The sequence below is a fragment of the Arachis hypogaea genome, chromosome 2 (assembly GCF_003086295.3).
Source record: "Arachis hypogaea cultivar Tifrunner chromosome 2, arahy.Tifrunner.gnm2.J5K5, whole genome shotgun sequence".
NCBI lineage: Eukaryota > Viridiplantae > Streptophyta > Magnoliopsida > Fabales > Fabaceae > Arachis > Arachis hypogaea.
Window position 1 is genome coordinate 94,112,309 of NC_092037.1, and position 26,839 is coordinate 94,139,147.

The 26,839-nt window shown below is 35.8% G+C and overlaps 3 protein-coding genes across 20 annotated transcripts; 2 read left to right on the plus strand and 1 right to left on the minus strand.

Moving 5' to 3' along the window:
- The first annotated feature begins 1,195 nt into the window (after nt 1-1,195).
- Nucleotides 1,196-6,651, plus strand: LOC112751837 (uncharacterized). 8 transcript variants are annotated; one of them, XM_029292928.2, is made up of 4 exons: nt 1,235-1,661; nt 3,668-3,739; nt 4,077-4,195; nt 5,210-6,651. In XM_029292928.2, the coding sequence occupies exon 4, from the start codon at nt 5,503-5,505 to the stop codon at nt 6,484-6,486; it is 984 nt and encodes a 327-aa protein (XP_029148761.1). In that variant the 5' UTR covers nt 1,235-1,661; nt 3,668-3,739; nt 4,077-4,195; nt 5,210-5,502; the 3' UTR covers nt 6,487-6,651. The 8 variants fall into 8 exon arrangements, with proteins under 8 accessions (XP_072076721.1, XP_025656909.1, XP_029148761.1 ...); XM_029292929.2 differs by having other exon boundaries at nt 1,263-1,661; nt 3,695-3,739; XM_072220620.1 differs by having other exon boundaries at nt 1,196-1,661; nt 4,077-6,651.
- Nucleotides 6,652-11,506: 4,855 nt separating this feature from the next.
- On the plus strand, nt 11,507-13,965 carry LOC112751898 (uncharacterized). Of its 2 annotated transcripts, XM_025801211.3 has the most exons (7): nt 11,507-12,165; nt 12,267-12,326; nt 12,453-12,565; nt 13,010-13,078; nt 13,321-13,372; nt 13,534-13,670; nt 13,769-13,965. In XM_025801211.3, the coding sequence occupies exons 1-6, from the start codon at nt 11,884-11,886 to the stop codon at nt 13,663-13,665; spliced, it is 708 nt and encodes a 235-aa protein (XP_025656996.1). In that variant the 5' UTR covers nt 11,507-11,883; the 3' UTR covers nt 13,666-13,670; nt 13,769-13,965. The 2 variants fall into 2 exon arrangements, with proteins under 2 accessions (XP_025656996.1, XP_025656988.1); XM_025801203.3 differs by having other exon boundaries at nt 13,534-13,965.
- A 9-nt stretch (nt 13,966-13,974) lies between these two features.
- LOC112751846 (uncharacterized) lies at nt 13,975-24,685 on the minus strand. Of its 10 annotated transcripts, XM_025801191.3 has the most exons (20): nt 23,509-24,685; nt 22,244-22,786; nt 22,041-22,160; nt 20,002-21,960; nt 19,815-19,931; nt 19,388-19,570; nt 19,223-19,285; nt 18,531-18,602; nt 18,340-18,442; nt 18,185-18,255; nt 17,344-17,463; nt 17,153-17,212; nt 16,872-16,912; nt 16,692-16,769; nt 16,524-16,608; nt 15,864-16,040; nt 15,472-15,719; nt 15,177-15,239; nt 14,431-15,062; nt 13,975-14,327 (listed from the first exon to the last, which is right to left on the minus strand). In XM_025801191.3, exons 1-16 carry the CDS (start codon nt 24,352-24,354, stop codon nt 15,909-15,911), a joined length of 4,593 nt encoding a protein of 1,530 aa, XP_025656976.1. In that variant the 5' UTR covers nt 24,355-24,685; the 3' UTR covers nt 13,975-14,327; nt 14,431-15,062; nt 15,177-15,239; nt 15,472-15,719; nt 15,864-15,908. The 10 variants fall into 10 exon arrangements, with proteins under 10 accessions (XP_025656976.1, XP_072076742.1, XP_025656928.1 ...); XM_072220641.1 differs by having other exon boundaries at nt 15,554-15,719; nt 18,185-18,442; XM_025801143.3 differs by having other exon boundaries at nt 14,431-15,059; nt 18,185-18,442.
- Between the last annotated feature and the right edge of the window lie 2,154 nt (nt 24,686-26,839).

Sequence of the window (26,839 nt, forward strand, 5' to 3'; positions counted from 1 at the left end):
TAAAATTTTGCAGCATCTTCAAGGGTGTTAAAAGTCATTCCAACCTTGGGAACAAACTGGTCATCAACAACACAGAGGAGCTGCAAAATACACCATGTTAAAAATAAGAATATACTATAGAGTTTTTACACCTCATAAAAAAATAACAATTCAACTAAAATACACCTAATAATTCCTGATCTACACCCGAACGACAACAACTCAACTAAAATAACAAGAAAAGCCATAAACTGTAAATACACCCAAACTTCCCTAAAATACACCCAAAAGGTTCTGATCTACACCCCAACGTCTGGTATAAAATTCACAAAATTAATTAAAACTAGTACATTAGATTAAATTCACAGTCAATGTTCACGCATTAATTTCACAGTCAATGTTCACGCATTATTCAGCTAGACAATTATAAACGACTAACTGCATCAAATTTAGATTCAATAATTAACTGAAACTAAATCACACCTCAGGAACTTCGTTCGATTCAAATTCAAAATTTACTTTGCAGTGGTTCATCTGACAATCTGAACTTGAATCATCCATTATCTTCAAAATGATTTCAAAACATTAATTCAAATACCATGAAAATCGAAAAAACGAAGCTAGAGTACAGAGAAAAAAACGCACGTAAATGAGGAATGAGAAACCAGTGATAAATCATGTAAAACAACGAATGAAAAGGGAGAAGAAACGCAGGAAAGAGATCGAGCAAATTTGGCAAGAGATTCGAAAAAGGAAACGAAATCTTTTAAAATTTGGAAGTTATATATTCGCGCGTTAATTAATTTTGATTGATTTAATATTCTGTTAAAGAGGTGCGTGAAAGACAGATGCCACAAGAGGCTGTGTTTGAAGGTAAAGAACTTGTAAAACTTGTAAGCCTTAATTGCTTGTATGCAGAGATTAATCTTTTTGCAGTATCACTTAATGTGCCACATCAATAAATTTTAGAATAATCAATAAAAAATAACAAAAAAAACTAACTAGATTAATTTAATTTTAAAAAAAAAATTAATTAAAAATATTTTTAAAACCTATTTTAAAGAACGAAATATTTTTTTTTTTGGAACAAATTTGACCTTTTATTCTTATTATTTATCTCGGTGACCGTATAAAAAGATTCGCTAGTAGCTAAATTTTGTTACTTATTTCACTTGGCACTGCCAACAAGTAATTTTCTTGAATGGTGTTTATTTTTGTAAATATTATATTATTTAAAAAAATCATGAAAAACTCTAAGTGAAATGAGAAGTGAAACGACGACCCAATCGTGCGTTCCATCCGGCTACAGGCATTGGCAATAACAAGAGCATCTCCCTTCTTGATTCCCTCATCATCTTCTTCTTCTTCCTCTTCCTCTTCTTTTTGCGACGACTTCTCTTCGTTGCAGAGCCATGGATTATTCTGCGTACCAACAACAACAGCAGCAGCAGCAGCAGCAACACCAACAACAACAAGCATATTCGTATGAGTATGATCCATCTCAAATCCAAGCTTACGATCAATCCTATGCGTATCAACAACCATATTATCCCTACACTCAACAATACGCGTATTATCCTGATCCAACTCAAGCTCACCTTCAATTCCAACCCGAATCCGCACCGGTTCACCCTCCCGGTGTCAATCCTGAACCGGCTCCTCAAAGACCCACGCACGCCCCGGTATAATTTCCCCCTTTCTTTTCTCTTTCAATTTAATTGATAATTTTGTTGAGTTTTTCGATAAAAATATGATTATTTATTTATTTATTTATTTGATTTGGATAATATTGGATTTTGCAATGAGTGCATTAGAGAGCTGAGAGAAAATTGAAGGGCAAATTACACTGATCTCCCATGAACTTTCCTTTTTAAAGGAAGATAATGTTACCTTATCCCTTTACAGAGGTCTTTAGTGTCGCATTTTGTGAAAATACAAGGATATTGGATGAAGTATTACCTACATATTTAGGAATGCCAGTATATGCTATTAGAGATCGAGGGAAGTTTGGTTGAATTTCACTAAATTTCATGGGAGTGAGTGTAATTTGCCCAAATTTTATTATGGGACTACTTAGTCTGAAAATGATAAAATCTCGGATAAGGTGGTTTGGTTATGTACAGAGGGCTTGTAAATCATAGGTAATAAACAGCAGTAATGTGGTATTAGAAATGAATACATTGGAATGAATATTATGGTAGTTTATTATTGTGAAAATGGTGATGAATTTGTAATTGGTGGTATTGTTTTGTTAATGGAAGGAGCTTGTAGTCCATAGCTAATAGGTAAGTAAGCAACATAGGTTTAGGAAAGAAAGTATCAGAAAGAGAATTTGGGCTATAACTACTACAAAAAGGGATGATAGAATCTAAATCTAGTGTTAGGTGGTTTAACTATGCATGGAAGTGGGGTCTATGTAGATTAGTAGAAGTCTCAGACTCTTGGTAAGAAGAGTGGATCAAATGGAGAGTAGTTGAGAAGCTAATATAGAATGAGGCAAGGAAATCTATAAATGGAATCGTCAAGAAGGATTTAGATTTCTAAACATATTAACGTAATTTGTTAGTTGATAGGAGACTATGGTGTGATAAATATGCTTACTACATCTAGTTGGACAAGACTTGGCTCTTCTTGTTACACATTTGGTTATGTGTTATGAGAATTATTACAGGAATGGAACGTGTTGCCATTGGGTATGGATGCCATAACTATGTTGTTCTTGAATATTTTCTTTCTGCCGCAATATTGTCTTTGCTGAGATTGATATCATTGACTATCTGTTGATTCTTCTCACATCATACTATTTCAGTGTCTTTATTTTGGAAAGTATAAATACTATCACTATTTTAGAACAGCTTTTATTAAAAAAAGAATATTTTATAGCATAACTTCTATATGTCCTTCCTCCTTTGGTACATTTTGTTCCTTACCTGCCTAACACTTTGTATCAGGTGTCGAGCATAAGGGAACAAATAGCAGTTCCATAGAAAGTTTTACTCATCTATTTCTTACTCTAGTTATGATAACATGCTTACTGAGCAAAATACCACCCAAACTTCTATGGAAGTTTTATTACTTGTACTGACATTTGGTGCTTGATATATAATTGGATAGTACATCTATAAGCACCTCATCAATTTTTTACATTTTTTCTGGAATTTTGACCAACAACAAAAGCCATGTTTTAATGTACCACTAGGTGAGTTTGCTATATCATTTAATCAATGCCATTGGGATCAATCAAGATTTTTTTTTCTTTTTATTTTTCATTGATACAATAAGGTCTTTGTCTTTTTCCTCCCTAGGTCTGTTTTTAGATGAACATGAGTACAGGACTGCATTTAAAAGTTTGTTAACTCAAAACTTCATTGTTAATGTTCTGAGTTCTGAGTGTCTACATATGTTCAAAGTGCTTTCTAATTTTACTAATTCTTCCCAATGATTGTGGCAGGGGAAAAAGAAAGCCATAGCAGCTTCTTTTTCTCAAGTGTCTCCCTGTTTGGCACTAAACAAGATTAGTGGGAGGAACATGTGGTAGACTCAGTTCAGCATATTTGCTGCTACACTAACATGCTAGTTTCTCAATTCCACCTAAAAGACAATTGTATGTTTGAAGAATTAAATAGAAAAGGCTCATAAAAGATTTTGTAGCACTTAATCAGTTTTAAACATTTTGTTATGCTTTTAGAGAGAATATCTTGCTGTGCTTCCTCAGGATCTTTTGGGACTTTCTCTGGACAAAAGGCCAATATTTGAATAGGTATTATATCCTCAGCTTTTCATCTAAACCATTCAGAAGGTGTTGAGAGCTCTGCAAAATTGGCCACAGCACCCTAGAGTGACCAGATAAAGACAGTAATTGCAATGTATGAGTTAACCTATGGTGCCACATCATTACATCAATGCCGGATGGTGCTGGGTCTTTGCTGGTTGCTTTAGAGCTGATGTGGGCATCAGATCGTCATGTTTCTCTTTTTAACTGTCTGGCTGTTTAAGCTGAAAAAGCAGGCCTTACAGTTAAAGAAAAGAAACTTTTTTCTTTTTTTCATTCATTGGATATGATTTTGGTTTGATATCTTTGTTTCTTCTTCTGTCAGAGGGTGTTTTATCTTCAGTTTCAGACTTAGGGAAGCGTTGAGCATGTTTTCAGGACCTTGAGAAATTGTCCAGGAATGCTTGATCAACAGTATCTTGAGGCTCATAAAATTGTCAATGGGTATGATTTGGTCAAAATCCCCGGTTGATGGGTGGGTATTGATTGATTAGAAAATTATGGAGAAATGGTATATTAACCATTGATGTTATCTCCATAATCAGGGAATTCCATGTTTGATAAATGGTTTATCAACATGAAATTTGATTCTCTGAAATGGGAAAATAAAGCATTTTCCGTGTTTAGGGCCCTCATGCTTAACATTTTGGTGATGTTTCTATATTCTCCTTGCATTGCTGACTTGTTAGATCACAGAGACAGGGATGGTGGAAGAATATGGGAACATTTCTAAATGCTGGATCCAGTGTTAGTAGCCTTCAATTTAGTTTTGGAATTAAGGTGGACCAGGGCATGAGGCCCAAAACTGATTAATTTTGGATTGAAAAATGGCGAAGGAAAGCATCCAAAAGAATAAAATTGTTAAAGCTACATAGCAAAGAATCTAAGCAAATTAAAAAAAATTGCTTTTCCATTTCTTTTGTTCCTTTTTCGTGCAATTAGATCTTTGTTATGTTGTTGCTTGACAACAGTTGAGGGTTTTAATTTTTCGTTGAATTGATTATTTATGGTTTTCAGGTGAATGACAACTTGTTATTTTGAAATCGATATTTTGATTTTTGATATACATAGATTAAACTTTGTATTTCATAGTCATGGTTCTAAATTTCTCCTTCATTATTAACTTTCGGAAGCAGATACTTCCTTTTCTTCATTTTAATCTCTGTCATGATACTGTTTCTCTGGTATGTGCAAGCTTTGGTTAGTCACAAGTTTTCCATCAACTGACTTGCATACCATAATGTTGACAGATTATTGTGGATATGAGGTATTGCTGAAAGTTTATATTGTTATAACTGTTTATTTTGCTGAGTATCACTGCCCTTCTGATATGGTGTCATTTGTATGGATATCAGATATCTTGTCATTCTAATTTGTTCCTATGTTTAACAATGTTTTACCTGAATATTGCAACGATGTAAATACAAGCTTGTGTTCATACTTGAATTCCTATTACAGACTGCGCCATTTCAATACAGAGGTAGGGGTGGCAGGGGTGGTAGGTCGTTTAGAGGGGTGGGCGAGGCCAGTTCAATCGCGGGAGGGGACGCGGACACTTCCCTGCTAACTCTTCTGCAACTGTCGTATCTGATGGTGTAGATTTGACTTCTGCTGCTGGGGTTACATTAGTGGTGCAACCTTCGTCATCAACATCACCCAAACAAGCTCAAGTGCCTGGCGCACCACCACCACCACCACCACCTAAGGCATGGTGTGAAATTTGTAAGGTTGGATGTAATACTCTGGAAGTCATGGAACAACATAAGAATGGAAAGAAGCACAAGAAGAATGTGAAAGCCCGTGAAGAATTAGAGAGACAGAAGGCAATAAATGAACAAAAGAAAGAACAGATTCATACAGCTCAGCCTAAGGCAGTCAAGGAGTCGGGGAACAATGGAGGCCCGACAGAAAATATTGGCACTGAAGTTGCAGCTGCTAATCAAAATGACGAAGCACAGCTGCAGAATAACCTTGGAGAGACTTCAGCAGTTTCAGCTGAAGAGCCTGAGGGAAAATTCAGGGATAACACTGCTGGACGGGGACGGGGATTGAAGCGTAAGATGAGAGGGGGACGAGGATCTAAATCAATGAGGACTGGTGATGGATCAAGAAAGTCAGTGCAACCTCAAGCAGAGCAGTTTGTGCCCTTTAAATGTGAATTGTGCAATGTCAAGTGTGAGTCCGAGGTTGTTTACCAGAGTCATGTGACCGGGAAAAAGCACTTGTCGAATCTCAAGCGTGCCCATGGCCCACAAGCTTTGTCCGGAATACTAGGGCTTCAACAAGCACTTAACCCCCCTGACATCAATGCCCTCTCAAATGCAATCAATGCTCAAGTCCAACAAGGTGATAATGATCCGCAAGTCCTTTTGGCTCAGCTTCTGATGAATGTATTATCTCAAGCACAAGCACAGGCACAAGGACAAACACCAGGAACTGCACCGCAGACTGGTCCCGTGGCTGCTCAGATGCTGGGTGCAGTGCCCTCTATTGCTGGATCCAGTTATGAACCCCAGCTGTCTCAGACACAAGCCTTGGAAATTATGGCACATGTTAATGCTCCGGAGGATTCTAACACCGGTTCCCAAAATGCAGGTGGAAATTGTGAATTGAAACAGCAGCATGAGTATCCCCAGCCTAATTTAATTGCGACTTTATCAGACAACTCAGGTGCAGCAAATGACCAAATAGCTTCAGAGTGTGAAGCTTCCACCTCACAGAACCAACCAAGATAAATGATAGAACCACTCTTATTTTATATTCTCTCTCTCCAGTGAATTTTGCACTTTCTTTGGGTTTAAATTTCATTTTATGTTGTTTGGACTACGTTTCAACCAGATATATATATCTATGAATGCTGCATGAAATTCTCAAATGAATGTTATTGCTACGTTCCTCTATGTTGCTTGCTGCAACTTCTTAATGTTTGTTCCTGGGATGCATTGGCGAGCTTGTTCATGAATGAATGATGATCCTTTTAACATTTAAGCAGACAAAAGCTGAATATATTTTGACCATGTAGATTGTAATAATTGTGAGAAGATACTGATGTAAGACGAAAATGAAACATATCCGGATTTTTGAAAGAAATATAGCATGAATTGCGGGATGCGCAGCGTTACAAACTTCGTTTTAATATTATTGTTAATGCTTTTAAAAAATTCTGTTTAATTCTATATCATCTTCATCTCCCCGCCAGATAATTTTATATTTTAGTAAATTGTCTAAAGAAATGTCAACAAAAATGTTCAACTCAACCCTATATAAATATTTCTTCTTACACTTTCAATCATTTTGATTACAATTTGTTTATTAAGTATTCCCAATTTCCCATTATCCAATACTCAGTTCCAATAAATCAATGTACCGCTAACAATAGCAAAAAAAAAAAGAAAAGAAAAGAAAAAAGAAGTGATTGTATTTCATCCGAAGTCCGTGCTAATTGAGGCTCCGTTTGTTTTATGTTTATGTTCCTGTTATATACAAGCATAAATAAAATACGGGTCAATTTTACATTTTCAGGAAATATTATTAATTTTTATTAATATTTGGTTAATAGTAATTTATATGTATAGAAATTTTGTACATAAGAGATATATAATTTACTTATATTTATCAAAATTTATACACATAAATCAATATAGTTTATATTGATTAAATATTAGTGAAATTTTACCTCAATTTATTTATCAAAATTTATACACATAAATCAATATATTTTACCTCAATCTCTAATAATTTCACAAAATCTCTTTCCGTCCCCTTAACGAAAGCATAATCCCATCGTGACTCTTATCCATTACTTCTATCGGACATTCTGTCTCTTCCGTTAATAAAAGAGTATAACCCCAACCTGGCCCTTAATCATTACCCATATCTACTACTATTTTTTTGCATTCTCTCTTTCTTCTCTCCACCATTTTTAACTACCATCATTACCAACATCCACCACCATTTGTTCTTTGTTTTTGCTGCACCATTCCACTGCCATCATTCTTTTTCTTTTTGACCGAACCAAAACCACGAAGCCATATCTCTCCCCCTACTTCTCTGTTCGCCATCGGCAATTCCCTGCCATCATAGCTACCCCCTCTCTCTCTTTTTCTCCTTATCTTTATAATCCCTCTGTCACTAACTTGCTCTTGTCTCTATTTGATTCCACACTAAATTCCAAATCTGCATCTCAAGTAGAGAACCTTACATCGAACAAATTAAAACACTGACGTATCCCATACTCAATCATCAAAAAATCGATATTTTAAGTAAATATCTATACTCAATCATCAAAATCTAGAAAATGATAACTCCTAAAATCATATCCCAAACCAAATTTAAGTATTTAAGCAGATAAAATTACTCAATTGAAAGGAGGTGATAGTGAGTTGGTGCAATAAAAAAGCAGAAGAAGAAAATAATGTTAGTGGACAATTTATTCATTAAATTATTGACTTAACGATTTGCGTAGGTAAGATCCGATCCGTTAACTCTAGACAGAGACATTAATGAAAGTGGCAGAATGTCTCAAGGAGTTAATGTTAAGGGTCCCAATAAGATTATATGTCACGGCCCCAAAATGAGCCATGACCGACGCTCAGGAAAATAATCCCATAGCAAGCCTAACATACTCAAATATAAGTTGAATAAGAATGTTACAAATATTTTACAAATTCCAAAATAAATAGTTATACATTTTTAACAAAAATTAAAATAATTAAAAATAGTTGGATCTTGCTTGTGACATATGGAGCATATAACATCTAGGGACTCAACAAAAAATAGGTACCCAGTGTAGATCGTTACTCTTGAATAGAAAGTCTCACATAGTCAAGTATTTGTTCCTGAAAAATGTTTTTAGAAAAACGGGGTGAGTTTTACAATCGAATGACTAAACAATATATCTATAATCAACATGAGACCATATAAACCATTGTTATTAAAATCAGACCAGACCGATCGGTTCAACCAAAAAATCGATAAACCGAACTCTATACTGATCTGGTCCGATTATTGGACCGCACAAGACAACGAATCGGTACGAATCGGTCAAACTCAAAGTGAATCAGTGGAAACCGATTAAATTCGGTAAAGACCGATCCGACCAAACCGCTTCAGTTTCAAAATGTTCTCAAAATGAAAGAGATGGGGTTCAAACCCCCTCTTCAAGGAGAGAAATGGTAGTCACAACCACTAAGCTGACTTGTTTGTTATTAATATATTTGCAAATTAAATACATATAAATATCTTTCAGCAAATAATTTACTTCTATTTAATTTATTTTAATTTTAATTATAAACTCACTCATTCTTAAATTAATTATATTTTTATTTAACAATAATTATAAATTCACTTATTTTTTTCTTTCATAATTATATAATATCTATTAATATTATTTTTTAATAAATACTTGTAGTATATATACTAGTATAATAGATATAAACTAATTAATAAATTATTAAAATTTGAAAATAATAGTTATTTTAATATAAAACTAAAATAAAAATATTTATGATAGAGTAAAATTAACAAAATACTTATTGTTTCTATTCCATATTGTTTTATAATAGCTTGATATTTTTGAAATATTAGTGAAAATATGTATTTTAAATTTTAATGTTAAATTTTTTACTATGTTTTATTTTTTATTTATATAGGACCGGGTCAATCGGTTCAACCAATGACCCAGTGACCCAATAAGCTGACCGGTTCGATTCTAACAACTATGATATAAACATTATTACCAAATTAATTTTAATTAGAAAATAGTAGTTAATAATCATAAGTGAAGCAATAAAAAAGTTCTCATATAAAAATCAAATCAAAATTTCACACTTGGGGCGGCTCTACCTCTATGGGTAGCCCTTTTCTCTAGTGTGTCCGTACGGAATAACAGATCCAACGTGTGGCCTACACGTTAGTCTAGCAACGCCCCTGCTAGCTGAGGTCTGAGCCAGATGCATCTAGATTAACGTCATAACCACTGTTAACTATAGTTTTCTAATACAAGTCTCCCAAACCAATTCAAAACATATAATTTTAAATATAACCAATCTTTGATCTTTCAAATATATACAGTATCAAATCAAATCAAATAATACTTTCTCATCAAAAATCATTTTTAATCATATGAAATGTCAAATATACTTTACAAATTCAGAATATATAAGTGAGTATCAATAATACTTCAATGTTTCAGAAACACATATTCAAATAAAATCAAATATTCTAAAATAATACAAAACTTTATCAAACATGTATACAGTCTCATGTACAAATTGAAAATCTGAATTTTACAAAAATAAATATTTAGTTCTATAAATCCATTATTAAAATCAAATTCAAATCTTTTGTTAGTAACTAGTAAGTATAGACTATTATAGTCATAAAATCAAGCAGCATATAATTATAGATGTAAAGCCAAAGAATTATAAACGTAAAGCTTACTCATAGTGTAGTCCTAAGAAACCGAATAGACCAAATCCAAAGTGCCGAATTAAAGGATACTAAAGAGCACAGAATTTGGACTGGAGTAGTAGTAACAATTTCAATTCTCATTGTAGTAACGTCAACAACAGCCCTAATAGCAACAACATGAGACAACCATGGTAACAATGGCAGTGAATCCAACAGTCTAAGGTGGTTTAAAATTGAGCAAAGGCAGAAAGGAATATCAAACAAGATAGGACAAAGTCAATAATAAGGCTTTACGGCAAGAGAAGGTAGAACAAGATTAGTCTTACCAAAGGAAACAAGGGGATAGAGCATCAGCAGTTCCGGTGACCCTCTCCAGCATCGACGGTGAAGGACACAGCAGAATAACAGTGGCAGTGGTTCCTCTCCTCTGGCAGTGACTTAAGCAGCAGCACTACAAGCTCTGACGAACAGGGGAGAGGCACGGGTTAGCCGCGGTGGAGCAGAGTAGAGGCGGAGGTAGCTTCGGGATGCACCAGCGGTGAGCTTCAGCGATGACAATGTCTCCCTCCGACGTAGCCCCTTCGACAGCGACGACCGTTACTCCAACGACAAGTCCCAGTAGCGACGATAGTGGTGCTTCCTTCTCTCTATCCATCTCTCTCCTTGTTCGTCTCTCTCTCGTTGTCAATGATGACAGCAACTCTAACCCTGTTGGCCCTCTTCCTTCTTTTCTTCCTTTCTTCTCTTCCTTCTTTCTCTTATTCACTCTCTCTACTTCTCTTCTCTGATTTGAAAAATATGTGTTGGTAATTAGGAAATTAGGATTAGGATTTGGTTTGGAAAAAAGAAGAATAAGGATATTGTAAGAATTTTAGATTATACTTTCATTAGGGATAAAAAGAGATTTTCGTAAATTTGTTAGAGGTTGGGGTGAAATTTCACTCATTAAATATTGACCAAAAATACTAAAAAACACTTCCAAAAATTGATCGGTATTTACTATTTGGTATTGTTAAAAAAAAAGATACGACACAGATTTTTACATTTTTATTTATAATTAGGGCAATTTACCAAAATAAATAATTTGGCTTCTAATTTTATCATAATACACCTTTTGCAAAACGGATACTAAAATGCATTTTTTTCAAAACTATGTAAACCTTGACAATGGACTCACAGTTTACAAACGTCCATAATTCATGGTAGGAGTGTCGCGGTTTGTGCGTGAATTACAAACGTCCATAAACCGCGACTCTTTTACAGTAAATTATGTGCAGTTTGACTTCGAACATAATCCACAAAACCTGTAACAATTTATATTCATTTGTAAAATCCTGAATCTCTATCGCAATTTACATAATTTATAAAAAAAAAATATTTATAAACCGTGAATTACAAAATATTTATTCTGATAAAATTAAAAGCCAAATTATTTATTTTGATAAATTGTCCTTATAATTATGTTTTAAAATGCCACTTTTATCCTAAATCTAATTCCTTTTTTCTTCTTTTTCCCCATTCTCTGTCCACAGGCCTCCATCCTCCTCCGCTCTCTCTTCCCTCCTCCCTCTTCCTCTCCCATTGTCATTTCGCTCCGCCACCACTCACTCCGCCATTGCTGCCCTCCTTTCTTGCTTCTCCTCTTCTCCCGCTCTTCCTTCCTTCCTCCGCCATTGCTTTGTGTCTCTATCCCTCTCTCGAACATACACACACTCTCTTCAATGTTGACGCTGCAGCGATTTCTGTTTGAACCAATTCACAAGCCTTTCCTACTCAATCCTCCTTCTTCTAAAAAGCCGTCGTTTCAACAACACCGTGTTTGGAGCACCAGCATCATAAAGGGTGCAATAGCAGAGTTAGAAGGAGACCTAGAGCTTCCACCAAACGCGGTTCGGAGAAAGAGGGACCCAAATTGGAGAGGTGGCTTCAGCCTCGGAATTGATTTGGGCATGGCCCGCACTGGCCTCGCCCTCACTAAAGGCTTCAACATTCGCCCTTTAACCGTAATAACTAACTCTCTCTCTCTCTCTCTCTCTCTCTCTGCAATTTTCATTTCTGAATCATGTTATTTTGTGTCTTATGATCGTAATAATAGTTGGTTTAGGTTTTGGAACTGCGAGGACAGAAGCTTGAGCTCAAGATAATTAACATAGCTGAACAACAGGTGTGGATTCTTTAAATTTGGTTAATGCAGATTCTTGTTTCTGTGTTCAGGGTTTTTAAAAAAAAAATTTGAAGATGATGATTGTGGAAGTAACTGTACGTGTATATGTATGTATGTTTTATATAGGAGGCTGATGAGTTCATAATTGGACTTCCGAGATCTTCTGATGGGAAGGAGACGCCGCAATCCAACATTGTTCGTAGTGTGGCAGGAAGACTCGCCGTTCGAGCTGCCGATAGGTATGCCTATTTGGTCTCTCTTTTTTCCAGTTTCAAGGAAAATGAACATTAAGTGGATGCATTGGTGGTTGTACAATTTGCATTACAGGCACATTGTTTTGTGCTATTTGGATATATATACTGTCACATCATGCAAATAGAAGCATTTGATTGAGTGTGAATATAAAATCTTTCAAGATTAACATACTCTTCTAAGTTATGAATTTATGGTCAATTGGAACTTCAATGTTTAATGACCCTTGCAACTATTTTAAGTAGCTTTTCCAATATCACTTTAATTAGAAAAGGATGAGGAATTAATGATTGGATTCTTCTGCTTATATTTATATAATACAGGCATTAAATTTGAATAGGTTTTCAGGAGAGTGCCTGATGGATGCTGTGTTGATATAATTTTATCATTTGTCGTTTAATTCTGTGTTTCATATGTTGCTCTAATTTCAGGGGTTGGAGAGTATACCTACAGGATGAACATGGAACAACAACAGAGGCAGTAAATCGGATGATCACTATGTATTTACTTTGAATCTTCTTTATTGATTGTCTTGTATCCTTTTCAATCTATCCACTAAGATGGCTAATTTCCAGTAATTTGAATGGTTAGGATAAAGTCAAATGAAGTTTTCTTTTAGGAGAAATCACATCATCCTAGTTTCCATGAAGCCAATTTGACCTAGTAGAATACAACTTTGTTATTGTTGAAATTTAAGTTTCTTGGCGGATTGAATATTGATATACATCTAAAACTCTTTCAGGGGTCTAAGTAAGTCCTCTCAGCAGAGGAAGCTTGATGCCTATGCTGCCATGGTAAGTCAATATCTTGATTGTTGCCTTCCATGGCAATAATTCATTCATTCATTCATTCATATACATCATGTTAGGGATATCTTTCTTTATTGGTCTTTTTCTGTTATAAATGCAGGCAGAAAAAAACGCAGTTCTAAAACATTTTATATATTTTTCTTCAGATGGTATTGGAAAGATACCTATCCACATCAGGTCAGGGTACCGAACTTGTTTTGCCCAAGAACCTTGAATTACAAGAAAAACTTCGAAGGGGTCCTCCCAAAGATGCCGACTTTTTCTCGGATGAAGATTAATATAAGTACATGCTTTTTGGCTATTAGCCTCTATAGAGAATCCTAGAGATTTTTAAGTGGTCAAACACCCATGGGGGAATCTTATTTGAGCTGTTCTTTTCAGATTGCAAGCTAGCTTGAGGATGTTGTGGGGAAAATATTCCAACAATCAGTATCATGACGATGGATTAAATTATCCTTGTATGAGTACCAAATTTAACTACTCATTTAGCTGTCTATAGATCCTACCAACGTTTTTTCCGACAGTTTAAATGTAAGACATGTCCATTCAAGATATGAGTATTCGAAGCATTACAATTATGATAAGCATTTATACTAATAATATTGTTTCTTTAATTTTGATATTGAAAACACATTCCCATGAGGGTTTCTTTCCTTTCCTCACATACATTCATAACATTAACATAGGAAGAACTTCGAAAACTCATTCAATTATAACATCATACAGTATTTTTTGGGCAAGTTATAATTATTTCATTCAATTATAACATCATACATTACAATTCTCTCTGATTATACTTGAAAAGGATCTCACTTTAGCTGCTCAATGCCCTGGAATAAATTTAATTGTATCTAATCAACTTTATCCAACTTGTCCTACTATTTGCTTTGGCTTTTCAGAATGGTGAAGGAAACTGCCAGTTTTAAAACAGCACAAAAACCTGAAATAATGGAAAACAGAATTTGAGAACAAAGAAAACATAATATCAGAGGGCAAAACAAAACAAATTGAGATGAAAGAAACTTCCAACTAGCATACAGTACCTCGGGCATACATCTGCACAAACTAGGGTGACATTTATGTTTACAGCAAGTTCAATGTCTTGCAAACAATAAATTCAGCTTTTTGTTTACAACAACAAAGTCTATTCCCATTAGGTGTGAAATCGGCTATGAAACAAAGTCTATTCCCATTAGGTGTGAAATCGGCTATGAATCAAACGTCGTCATTGTATCCTATCATGTATTATATCTGTGGTAAAACCATTGACATATAGATCTCTCTTGATCACTTCATGCATGCTCTTTTTAAGTCTTCTGCTTCTGGTCACCTCTATATTTCATCTGATCCACCCAACTAATAAGAAGTGGATCTTTTCCTCACGTGTCCGAATTATCTAAGTCGAAATTTCGCTCTCTTTTCAACAATATGCACTACAATTTTTTCTCTTATATCATTGTTCCTTATGCTGTCCATACATGTACAACACTCATCCATCCAGGCATATTCCCATCTCGGTTACACTTTACTTATGTTTATTCTCATCCTTTACTATCCAACACTCCGTTCTATACAATACAGTTGGTCTAATGACAGTGCGATAAAAATTTATCCTTGAGTTTCGAAGGTGCTTTTTGTCGCATATAATCCAGCACATTTCACTTTGACCAACCTGCTGGAATGTTGGAAGCAAATTTGAGTTGAGTTCACTAGAAACAAATACAATGCAAACAAAGACAGACAGACAAACATGCATTCCTGTAGTTTTAAGAGAAAGAGAAACACTAACCCTGACATCATAATTATGGTGAGACTGCTGTGTGTGATTATCGTCTTCCGCTCTTTGCACCAGCTGCAAAGAAAATATTCAAGAGCCTAAAGCTAAGTAAATGATGCAAAAACTTCCACCTCATGGAACTAGATTGAAATTAATTGCTAACGAAATAACTATTAAATGTTTGGTTCCATGGGCAAAAATCACATGTCCGAGGAAGCATGGTACAAATGTTACATACTATACTAGTATACAACTATTAAAATTCTGTATACCAAAAGCAAGAGAACATCTTTGAGCTGGGGCTTACCGAGCACTTGGAGGTCAAGGCATGAAAAAATAAACGTTCATCAACTTCTGCAACACCAATATATAGCATTTGGAGTACCAACCTTCAGCTAGTGATCAGCTTCTAGTACCACGAATGGAGGCCAAGGCATGAGAAATTAACTTCAGAATATCACCCTTCACTTAGCAATCAGTTTCATCCCGTCCATACCGCTTAACCAGAATACCAGACCAATCCAGACATCCGCACAGCTTGCACCACTCAAGAACCTGCCAAAGAGAAAATGAATAAGATAGGGTAAAAGATACTCAAACGATCATCTCAACATCCTTCATTGTAATGAGCAAAAATTAAAGTCGACTTCATGATAAATATTAGTGTCATGGTCTCCAGTCATTGGTGACTTGAACTACCTTTCAGACAAAAATAACTTTTCCAGTCTTCATGAGATGAGAATCTTATGAGTTTGATACATCAAGATTAGGGATGATTTTTGGAAGCAGTCTGTAAGGTCGCTTTGAACATGATTCGCCATCACTGTTTAGGAATGTGAGTTCATTCTCAAGAACAGAATAAGCTTCTGAAAATGCCTGCACCAAATAGTATTTAACTTCTTAAATACAAGCATAATTCTTAAACAAAACCTAGTACAGGCAGAAGATGAATGAATGACACGATTAAAAATAATTCAAGAATCCACCTCAGTGTATCCCAATCCAATTCAGGGTTAGTGACTTAAGAGGCTTATCCCTTTCCTTTTTTGAGAAGGAAAAAAAAATATCCCTTCACTTATACTTGCAGTTCTTAAAAAGTTGGAAATGTATTTGTGATCTAATAAGATTTCAAATTCAGTCACCTAAAATATAAATACATCATAATAATCAGTGACGAGAATAAAGTACGAGTATAACAGATGGTTAACTAAGCTCTATCATTCTCCAATACTAGATAAGAGATTTTGCATGCCATCTTTAGGTGAGTTTTCTTTTTTGTCATCATGGCTTAGTAAAGGCCAACCTTTGCAACAGAAATAAGTCAGAGTAATTGGTTATAACTGCACTATTATTTATTACCTTAATACATTGATGTATCCTGAAGCAATTCCTTCCAACATTATTTGTTGGATAAAGAGGATCATCTATGTGTATTGGATCAATACTGCAGAAACAGTAATTATGACTTAATTGCAGAAAATGAAAATGATATAATACTACAGAGAGAAAGCTTAGTTGCTTTATTACCTACAACCTCTTTCTCTTTTTATGTAGAGCCCACTTCCCTGCACTGATAGCCGCATTTGTCGAGGATCAAACACATTCCTATAAGAAAATCATCAAATCAAGTTCTGACCAAATAACCTTAAAATGTCATTTATGTTGACTGTAATAGAAAAGAAGCATATAAAATTATCATTAACTTACCCAAAAAAGTAAAGAAAATCCATTAGAAGGCTTCCATAGCTCTGCAAGAAAAATAAGTTTATTTAGTAGCAGCGGAATGCCTGGAACAAGAACTAACTGAACAGTTGATTAGACAAAAATGGAGCTAATGCCGGATATTGCTTCCTTCCCATTGTTTCAGTCAACTATTTGAAGTCAACATAAAGCTTTTCGATGATACAAATTTATAAGGTTTGCATAGCTATCAACAGCTAGATTCTATGATAAGAAAAATTTTGAATAACAGAAAGACCCAAGTTTACTTGGTTGATTGACCGGCCGAGATGGTGCTCATGCTGAAGAAAGCGTATAATTAGTAAAACCTGTATATAAAATCAAAAGAAATGCAAGATTAGCAGACACGTACTCCAGTTTTCTACAAAAAGGACAAAAAGGATTTGGCAAGTTCACTGAGAAATTATTATTAGATGTAAAAGAAAGCAGTCGTACATACCAAACAATACGAGCTTAAGCCACCAGAGTAGGACTGATCAAGGCTCCGGTCTGCCAAAAATTGTTTCAGTACCAAAGCAAGTGGAATAGCAGCAGGAAATTGGTCTGTCAATGCCTTAACCTACAAGTAGCAATATCACAATGTTGATTTGCCTAAAAAGAGTGAAAGGCACATAATACATATCACTACAAGTATTAATTTTACTATAATGAATACATTCAAGAACAGAGAATAAGAGAACCGCTTAAATGATAGGGCATCCAATTATAATATGTAACATGGAAACTATATGCTCACAATGTGCCAGAACACCCATCTAAATACTACTGCAAAATCCAAAATATATCTTCAATACATAAGAAAACTTTTATCCACAACCAAACAAACAAAAAGGTAGAAGATTGAGATTATATCCTTTTTTACTCCGAACATTTTGAAATCAGTGTCACTTTGTCCTAAAATATTGACATCAATTTAGTCCAAACATTTTTAAGTTTAACACAGTTTGGTTTCAGAAAGAATTGACATCTATTCATGACACTGAGTTTTGAAATTTCATCTAGTTCATAAGATGAAATTATCTGACCTCAATAGGCAAGAATAACATAAAAATTATAACAGTACACTGAGATCAAATTTATTAAGGACCAAACCAATGTTAATTTCAAAATGTTAGTATTTATAAAAGAGATTTAGAAAATATCTAACGCTAAGCATTGGAACTGAAGATTCAATACTTGTATCCTTTTAGTGCAAATAAGGATATATTTACATCAAAAGAGTAACTATAACAATGAATAAAACAAATCAGAGTAATTTTCTATAGCCACGGAAAAATTACCATTTCTGTTGTTTGGAGTCCCGTATGTGATGGTGACTTAAAGCTGATGTCAAGTCGAACTGATTTGGACTCTTTGGAGGAATCAAAATTTATTCCAGAGCTATTTGCAAAAGATGAATCTTCTAATTGGATAGCATCAGAATGACTGTCATTACCATGTTCATTATGAGTACAGTGTGGTTCTTCCTTTAATGATTGTACCATAGAAGAAGATATAACCTCCTGAGGTACTTCCACAACAAGCATAATAATAGGTATCTGACACCAAAAGGAGACAGAATGTAATCAAAATAAAATTAAGGATAAAAATACTTCATAGTTTATAGCTTAGGAGAAGAAAACTTACAGCTGTGTTTTCCACTGTCTTCAGTGAATCACTCTTAACCCAATCCTGGTTGGCAAGATACCTAGCTGCATGCTGGTTTACAAACAAATAGAATGTCAATTTTTTTATATGCTGAAAAAAATTGTATTTTCTCATTATTATTAATTTATTATTACATAAAATTTACTCCAAACAAGAAAGCAAAAATTCTACTTGAATTTCATCTTTAAAAAAAAGGAACAAACAAGAACAATTTGTTCTTAAATATCTGTCAAATTAAACCTATTCTTTCAAACAGGCAGAATTGGATCACCTAACAAGTTGCAGAACACATGCATTATATATTGTGACCGAGGAATAAAGGGAAACACATTCTGCAGTCTCCTTTACGGATAGCTGTAACTTTAGACAAATCTGTGTATATAATGATCAACATGTGTATAATCAAATATAACACCATAATTTATTGTACTCTCAAACACCTCACAACACATTATTTCCACTTCTTTCACATAACATAGTACACTTATTAGGATCTAACAATTAATCAACAAGCTGGTGAGTGCAGATTATTTTAAATCTGTGTACTGCATTATATATATTTCACCATACCTTCCATAAATTCTATACATATCCTACTTAACATATATATTGTACACACCTGGCAGACATAAAATATGGGCAACACAGGGCCCCATTCATTGTCAACATACCTGAAGACATGTTTCTTTGATACCATTACGACCTTCAAGTATTCCAGCTTCTTTAATAGGTTCCTGAAAATTTTATTCAAAAGATTAAAATGAAACAAAAGGAAGTTAACCCTTCAAAGTAAAAACAATAGCTAAACACATGAGAGAACAAAGAAAACAATTTACCAGGTTCCTCACTGGAGGGAGGACAACCACAAGGTCAACATCACTTGTGGGAAGAGACATGCCAGTTGCATTTGAACCAAATACATTTGTCCTGGATCTTGGCCACAGAACCTGCAGAGATCTAGTAACTCTCTTGACAGCCCAATTAATGTAAGGCCTCCTACTCAAATTTTCTGCAGCAACCTTGGATTCCATAATAATAATATTATATAACTATTAGAATCCTTTGTCTCTTCTGCTGGCACTAACATGAAATATGAGGTTTCTTGACGTTGGAATTTTATTTGGAAAATTTTCAAATATAGCCCTACCATGCAGATATACAATGATGGAGACAAAACAATTAACAGATCATGAAGCTGTAGGAAGCACTGTGCAAGTATGCTCAATTAACACAGCTCAAAAGATAAAGCTATGAGTCCTATACCTGTTTACAGAAAGAATCAATCTCATCATGGAGAAGGCCATGCATCAAAGACAAAGATGAACTCCGTGCAGAACAGCTTTGTAACTCGGGAGGTTGCAAAGGAATGGTCACATCGGGCTGTATAATGAAAGAAACCCAATGAATACCAACACACACAAAGTAGGACTTAGGTGAGAATCTTTCTTACATGCTCCTGGTCACGTGGTATCTGTGACATAGCAATCAGGCGGTCCTGCAGAAGGGCTGCAGGTAAAGGCTGAATCATAGATCTCACTGCAAGATTATTGCTTCTCCAAGACGGCCAAACAACTTCGGCACCATCCATTCTTAGGCAAGCTTCATCCAAATTACTTCCATCATGATACCAACCTCTCATTCCCCAATGCCTTGGGCTGGAACTACCAGATCTAACACTAGGGAAACCCCTTTGTTTCCTGGAGTCACTCACAGGGGATGGTGGAGGTGGACGTGGAGCCCGTGGAACACAAAGCACTACAGGTGATGGTGGCCGCTTTATACGAGGCTGCTCCCGCCTTGTCGGGGGAACACAAGGGCTTTTATGATCAACACTGCGCTTAAAGTCAGATCTTGACCTTTCCCTTGATAAATTAGGAATAATTATTGGGCGTAGAATGGGATATGGATGTGAATCACCCGCCTTCCCTTCCACTTCCCCAGCTAAATTATTACCCAAAGAACCAGAAGTATCTTCATCCCCTGCAGCATCTGTAACAGAGGAAGAATGCAATATCTTTCCAGGTACTTCATTACTTGACATCACATAACTGACAGTTTGAGGACCAGTCCCTACAGGATCAAAAGGCGAACAAAAGGCAGCAGCAGTGGGTGAAGTCAGACCATTTGTACTATATGAAGATGAGAAAGCAACCATGTCATCCACTGCCCTATTCATATCAGCTTCACGCAGAGCCCATAAACTGTCATCAGAGCTAAGAGAGGGTGGCCGGGAGAAACCATTTCCTGGATAATCAGAAGAGTTCCAATACATTATGCCACCACCGAAATATTGGTTATAATCTATTCCAGAAACAGCATGAACCTCGTACTCTTCTTCTGATACCCAATGATTGTCAAATTCATCTGCTAGCTCTTGCGCATTTGCTATATCAGGTAAATCAAATATATCCCCAGAATATTTTCTTTCATCGTCTGGAGCTGTTGCATCAACCTGGACGCTGTGAACAGCCAATCCTTTTGAAAAGGTACACTGCCGCCGGGTCATAAAACCAGAATCATAATTACCGTTTGGCGGTGCAGCCATGCCACCACGAAAAACAGGAGGCCAGTCTAAACTCATAGGAATAGGATGAGACAGTATTGGGTTGCGTCCACCTTCAATAGGAGTGTTTCTTGCCTGCTGTAATGTGGGGACAAATGAGTGGCAAAAGTGATTATGCCAATTCCGCCCAACATCCAAATGCAATCTATCAGTAGCAGGAGGGAGATGAGAATTAAAAGATGGAAAATATACAGAAGGTACACCAGGCCACTCATATGGACTACATTTCGAGAAAGCTGAATTTCTACATTCAAATAGGCATCTATCTCGCTCCTTCAATAGCCCAAATTCCTTTACATGAACCTCTCTGGTTAGTTTGTCAGGAACAGATGGCTTTACATCAGCTTCTGGAACACATACGGAGTTAAGAGAACCTGTATCTTCTTTACTGGAGAAACTACCATGCTTCAATTCATGTGCCGGAGGATTTTGTCCATTACAATCTACATCACAAGCTGAACAATCTATTTCCTGAGACATAGTTTTCCCTTGATTTGATGCTAAACAACGCTGAGGACCTAAACCATTGCAACTTTTAGAAAGATACTCAACATTTTCTTGCTCAATCGCCTCGGCAAAACTGTTCTTTGTACTTGAGGAGTGGATGTCACTACCATTCAAATAATCATTTTTGGCATTTTCAATGGAAGATTTATCAAAAACCATATCACATATTCCCACCTCACCTTCAGAAATAACAGTCGTAGAGGCAGCATCTATAATGGACTTTTGAAAATTGCTAGCTTCACGGCCAGTGGTTGTGTTTTTACATTTATTTTTCTCTTTCCTACTTTTTCTTGAATTAGTTCGAAGTTTGTTAGCGTCCAACCGCCGAGTATGATCCTGCTGGCAGGAAGTTTGTGATAAACCATTTAAATCTTCAGCGAGAAATACTATCCAAATTAAATGGGGCAAAAGATAGAAACCTTTTTTGCAGTTGACGATATGCTCCCAGTAGAAATCTCCTTTCCAAGATGATCATTAGGAGGTTCCTTGGATCCCACTAAATCAGCCTTCTTTTCATTATCCACTAAACAATCAATGTCCTGAAATATTAGAGGGATGAAATCAGGATTTTAAACAGACATGCCATGCAATAAAATAGCAGACAACTCTTAAACAATAGTACCTTTTGTGGCTTTTCACGTGAAATACCATTCACACATGTGTAAGGGACATGATTTTGCTTCTTAGTGTTGCGGGATCGTCCCTTCTTTTTACGATTAGACGCACTAGGCTTTTCCTTAGACCTTCCTGATGAAGATTTATCAAGCTCCTCTGATAGAAGTTCAAATTTTGTGCAGTCCAGTGATATAACCATTAGGAGTCCTCGTATTTTTCGCAATATACAATCAGAAACAGTACACACAGAATCCAATGAACTAAAGAATAGCTCTCCTATATCGTAGTCAATATTAAGAACTGATGTTATCACCATATTAACATCTAGAAGCACGAGCAAAGAATTAAGGGCTCTGGCTAAAGCGGAAGGTTTGTTACAAAAAGCTAATGGTGTAACAACTGTTCCAAATTCTACATCATTGGGAAATGCTGTGGTGGTCCTTTGAGCAGATGCAGTACGGTTATATTGAAGAAATTTATCAACTCCCACACTGTATAGCCAAATCTCATCCTGAGAGGCATTATGTGCCACTTCCAAAATTTCACGAGTCTGAAAACTTATGATTCAAAAGTTAGCCCCATGCTTTGAGAAGGTCTCACAAACATACTAACCCAAATTACATGTATGAATATTCCAACTGACGACATCCCCTGATGTGAATCCGTAGAAAAGGAAAGAAATAGAACCATTCATCCAAGATTAAACAATGGGAAATATGACTTAAATATAACAAAGTATAGATGGATTCATTATTAAATATGACTTAACTATAATGGTATAGAAGGCAAAATGAAAAAATTTTCCTGACAAACTATATCAGGTTAAAATTTTCCAAACTATCCTAATTCCCAGCAGCTCAACTTTGAAAAAATTGTCTTCCTAAGTATTAATTATCATAGCAATTCCACTGAACATCTTCCTAATTATCCCCAACAATACCGATTTCGGTTTAATATTCCTAATTTCCCTAAATTTTCCCAATAATTAGCTCGACTTTCAAAATATCATCTTCCTAAGTAGTAATTATCACAGCATTTGCACTCAAATCTTCCTAATTATCCAGCAACACCACTTTCAGCTTAATATGTTCCTAATTTTCCTAGTAACTCCATCTTTTAACTTTAACATCTTCCATTTAACGTTTTATTTTTTTTTCTTAGCTCAAATATGGAAAATTATTAACCATTTATGATTTATCATCAATTATTCAATTCACACTAACATTAAACCAAAATTAACAACTTTTTTGAAAGTTCCCAAATGGAAGGTACCAAAGGTTTTGCAGCTCTGCTCAAAATTGTTGTTAAGGCCCTCTTCCTTGTCACAGCATCCAGATTACTCCACCAATCCACACATCCCTTCTTCCTCCAAAACACATTCGCTGAGACTCCGGCCAAATTCATCTTCTCCTTCAACTTAACACCTCTCTTCCTCCCTCCTCCCCCTCCACCTCCTCCCCCACTATTCAACCACGCCAGCCGCATCGCAACCTCAATCCTATTCGCCAAAAACGCCTCAATCCGATAATACCCCATTGCCTTTAGCCAATTCAGCTCAACCCAATTATTCCCAATCTCATTCTCCTCCCCTCTCAAGAACCCGCCATTCGAAATTCGGTCCATAACGTCCACAAACCGGTCAATGTCATCCACCAAATTCTCAGCAACGGTAAAGGCGTCGAGGCAAGCCGCCGAACAGGAGCACGCTCCAGCGCCTTCATTTCCCTCAGCCGACTCGAACAGCCGGGCGGAGTCAAAAAGAACCCGCCCGGCCACGGCCGAGTCGGCGGAGTCGGCAGCGCGTGCAAGGAGGCCACGGGAGCGCTTGAAGCAGAGAGTGGGGAGGAATGGAGGGTGAGTGGAGGGAAGGTCAGGAAGAACAATGAAGGAGCCATGGCCGTTGGATCGGAGCTTGGATATCATGCGGAGGAGAGTTTGGACGAAGGTTGGATCGACGATGGTGAGTGCGGATTGACGGTGTTGGAGGGAGAGGGATGAAAACCATTTGAGAATTTGGGATCTAGGGTTAGGGTTAGGGTTTGAGGATTGGGATTGGGAATGGGAGTGGTAGAGGGAGATGTGAGAGGTAAGCGAGTCGATGAGTTGGTGATGAGCCATTGGAGCGAGTTGCAAGAAGAAAAGTTTTGAATAGTTTGGTTTTATTGTTAGGGGTTACATTTTTACATGACATGAATCTTCATGACAGTGGAATCAGAGACAGAGAAAGAGAGAAAGAGGAAAATGAAATGACGAAAAGGGATGCGAGGAATGTACGCTGACGCAGGTGTATGAGGGACCTCTATTTTGGTTGGTTAGTTGTGTGGTGTTTCGTGGCTGCCACGGCCCACGGTGGTTTTGCTTTTCGTTGTCACGGTGCTCTGTGTGTTTTCCTGTGGGCTGCGAAGGAGACAATATTTTACAAATTTTAAGCCTTGTTTAATAAGACTTTGAGGTTGAAGAAGACTAGGCTAATATTTTTAAGAGTAAAGTTCAGTCCTAAAAAATATATTAATTTGGTCTTCAAAAATAATAAATAGTAGATATATAATATTTTTTTATTAATTTATCAACTAAAATTTAATAGTGATATTTATATATATTGTTAATTATTTAGATATGTCTATCTATAAAAGATAGTCATATAAATAATAATTTTTAAAGCGAAACTTTACTTATTTTGATAGAATTTGTGATAAATAGAGAACAGTTGATAAATAATATATGAAAACTTAAAAAATAATAAATATTTCAATGTCTAAAACTATATCATTTTTCTGTTAATATGATAGTAATAAGACATGCACCACTCGAAATAATGAAATATATGAATAATCCAGTTTCGTTTCGCACTATTTATTAACAGAAGGATGTACATGTCCACCATTTACTATCTTAAAAGATCTAATTGATACTTTTTTTTAAGAACAAATTAATCCAAGATATCTTCGATGATCTAATTATCACTTTACTCTATTTTTAATCATAAAAAGATTGGGTTTAGCATATGCTTTTAAATTATTAAAAGTTTTAAAATGTTTATTATTAGTAACTTTAAAATATATTTTTAAAACACATGCTAATTGAATTCTAAAAAGTTTAATTGCATAACTTTTAATCATAATAGATATATAAACTAATAATGAAAGATTTTTTCCAAATTAATTTATATTTTTGTATAGATGTTATTATTAATATTTAACTTTTTAAGATAAAAAATAGTAATCTATTATTTGAATAAATTACCAATTTGATCTTTGAAATAAATAAACGTATTTGTTATTAAAAAAATACCATGTTTACCGAAATGTTCAAAATATTGTAAAAAAATAAAATTACTTTTGCATATTTTGTAATAATATTCATTACTCATTACTTAACTATATAATCGGTTGGGAGTAAGATTGGTGAGGTTCTTAAGAGTAAAAAAAATTGAAACAAACATTTTTTTTAAGAGAAATGAGTGTTGGGGAGAGCAAGAGAGAGAGAGCTTAACGGTAAAACACGGTGAGGGAAATGATTTGACTAGTAGAAGTAACAAAGGGGAGAGTGCGGGGGGTTTTGTATCTGGTGTAAAGGTGGATGGAGATAGGGTTGTGCACAAAACTTTTGACTTGGGAACTAAGGTCTCTTTCTGTGACAAAGTGGTGGGGGCGTCGGATCCGAAACCTTTCAAGATAGATGAAATGATGGACGGCCTCGCCTTGCTCTGGTAGTAGAAAAACAAGGTGATCCCCTGCCGCCAAAAGCATATTCACTGAGGAGGGTAGAAAGGCAATCGCTGCTCCTTATCTAGATTCAATCGTGATCAAGGTCCTCGGGAAGCATGTCAGTTATACGACTACGGTGCACCGCTTGAAGTTCATTTAGAAACTGAAAGGAGGGTACGAGATCCTTAACATGGATTTCCGTTATTTTTTAGTGAATTGTGACTTGAAAGAAGATCGAAAAAAAATTCTAATGGGTGGACCTTGGATGATTGATGGCTTCTATTTGGCGGTTTAACCATGGACGCGATCTTTCAAACCAAGAGAGTCCTCGTTTGGATCCACTTCCATTGGGATTCGCATCACGGGGCTGAATATTATCTATTACAAATGAGAGAGCCATGCATAGGATTGTAGCCGTTATTGGTAAGCCAATCAAAGTGGATGTTGCTACGAAGGAAGCAGAGAGAAGCAAGTTTGCCCGAGCGTGTGTGGAGATCGATCTTGAAATGCCAGTGATCACTGAAATTTTTGTGGATGAGGATCTTTACCAGGTTGAATATGAGAATCTAAATCTCATATATGCACTGCGTGTAAATGTTATGGTCATGTGCAAGCGGATTATGCACAGGAAATTCAACCTCCATCACCGGCGACAGGGGTTCCGACACCGAAAGATCAAACCACAGAGAAAGGAATGGAAAACATAGAAGCTCTTGTAAATTCCATTGTTTTCGGTGGCAATAATGATAAGGATTTGATTACTAAGAATAGCCCAGATCTTACGCCCCTTATGTTGCATGGAAATAAGGAAGGAGATCATGCAAAAGTTAATGAGCAGACTACTACTATTTGTCATAAAGAACAAGAAGGGACTTATGCAAGACAGGCCCACCCAC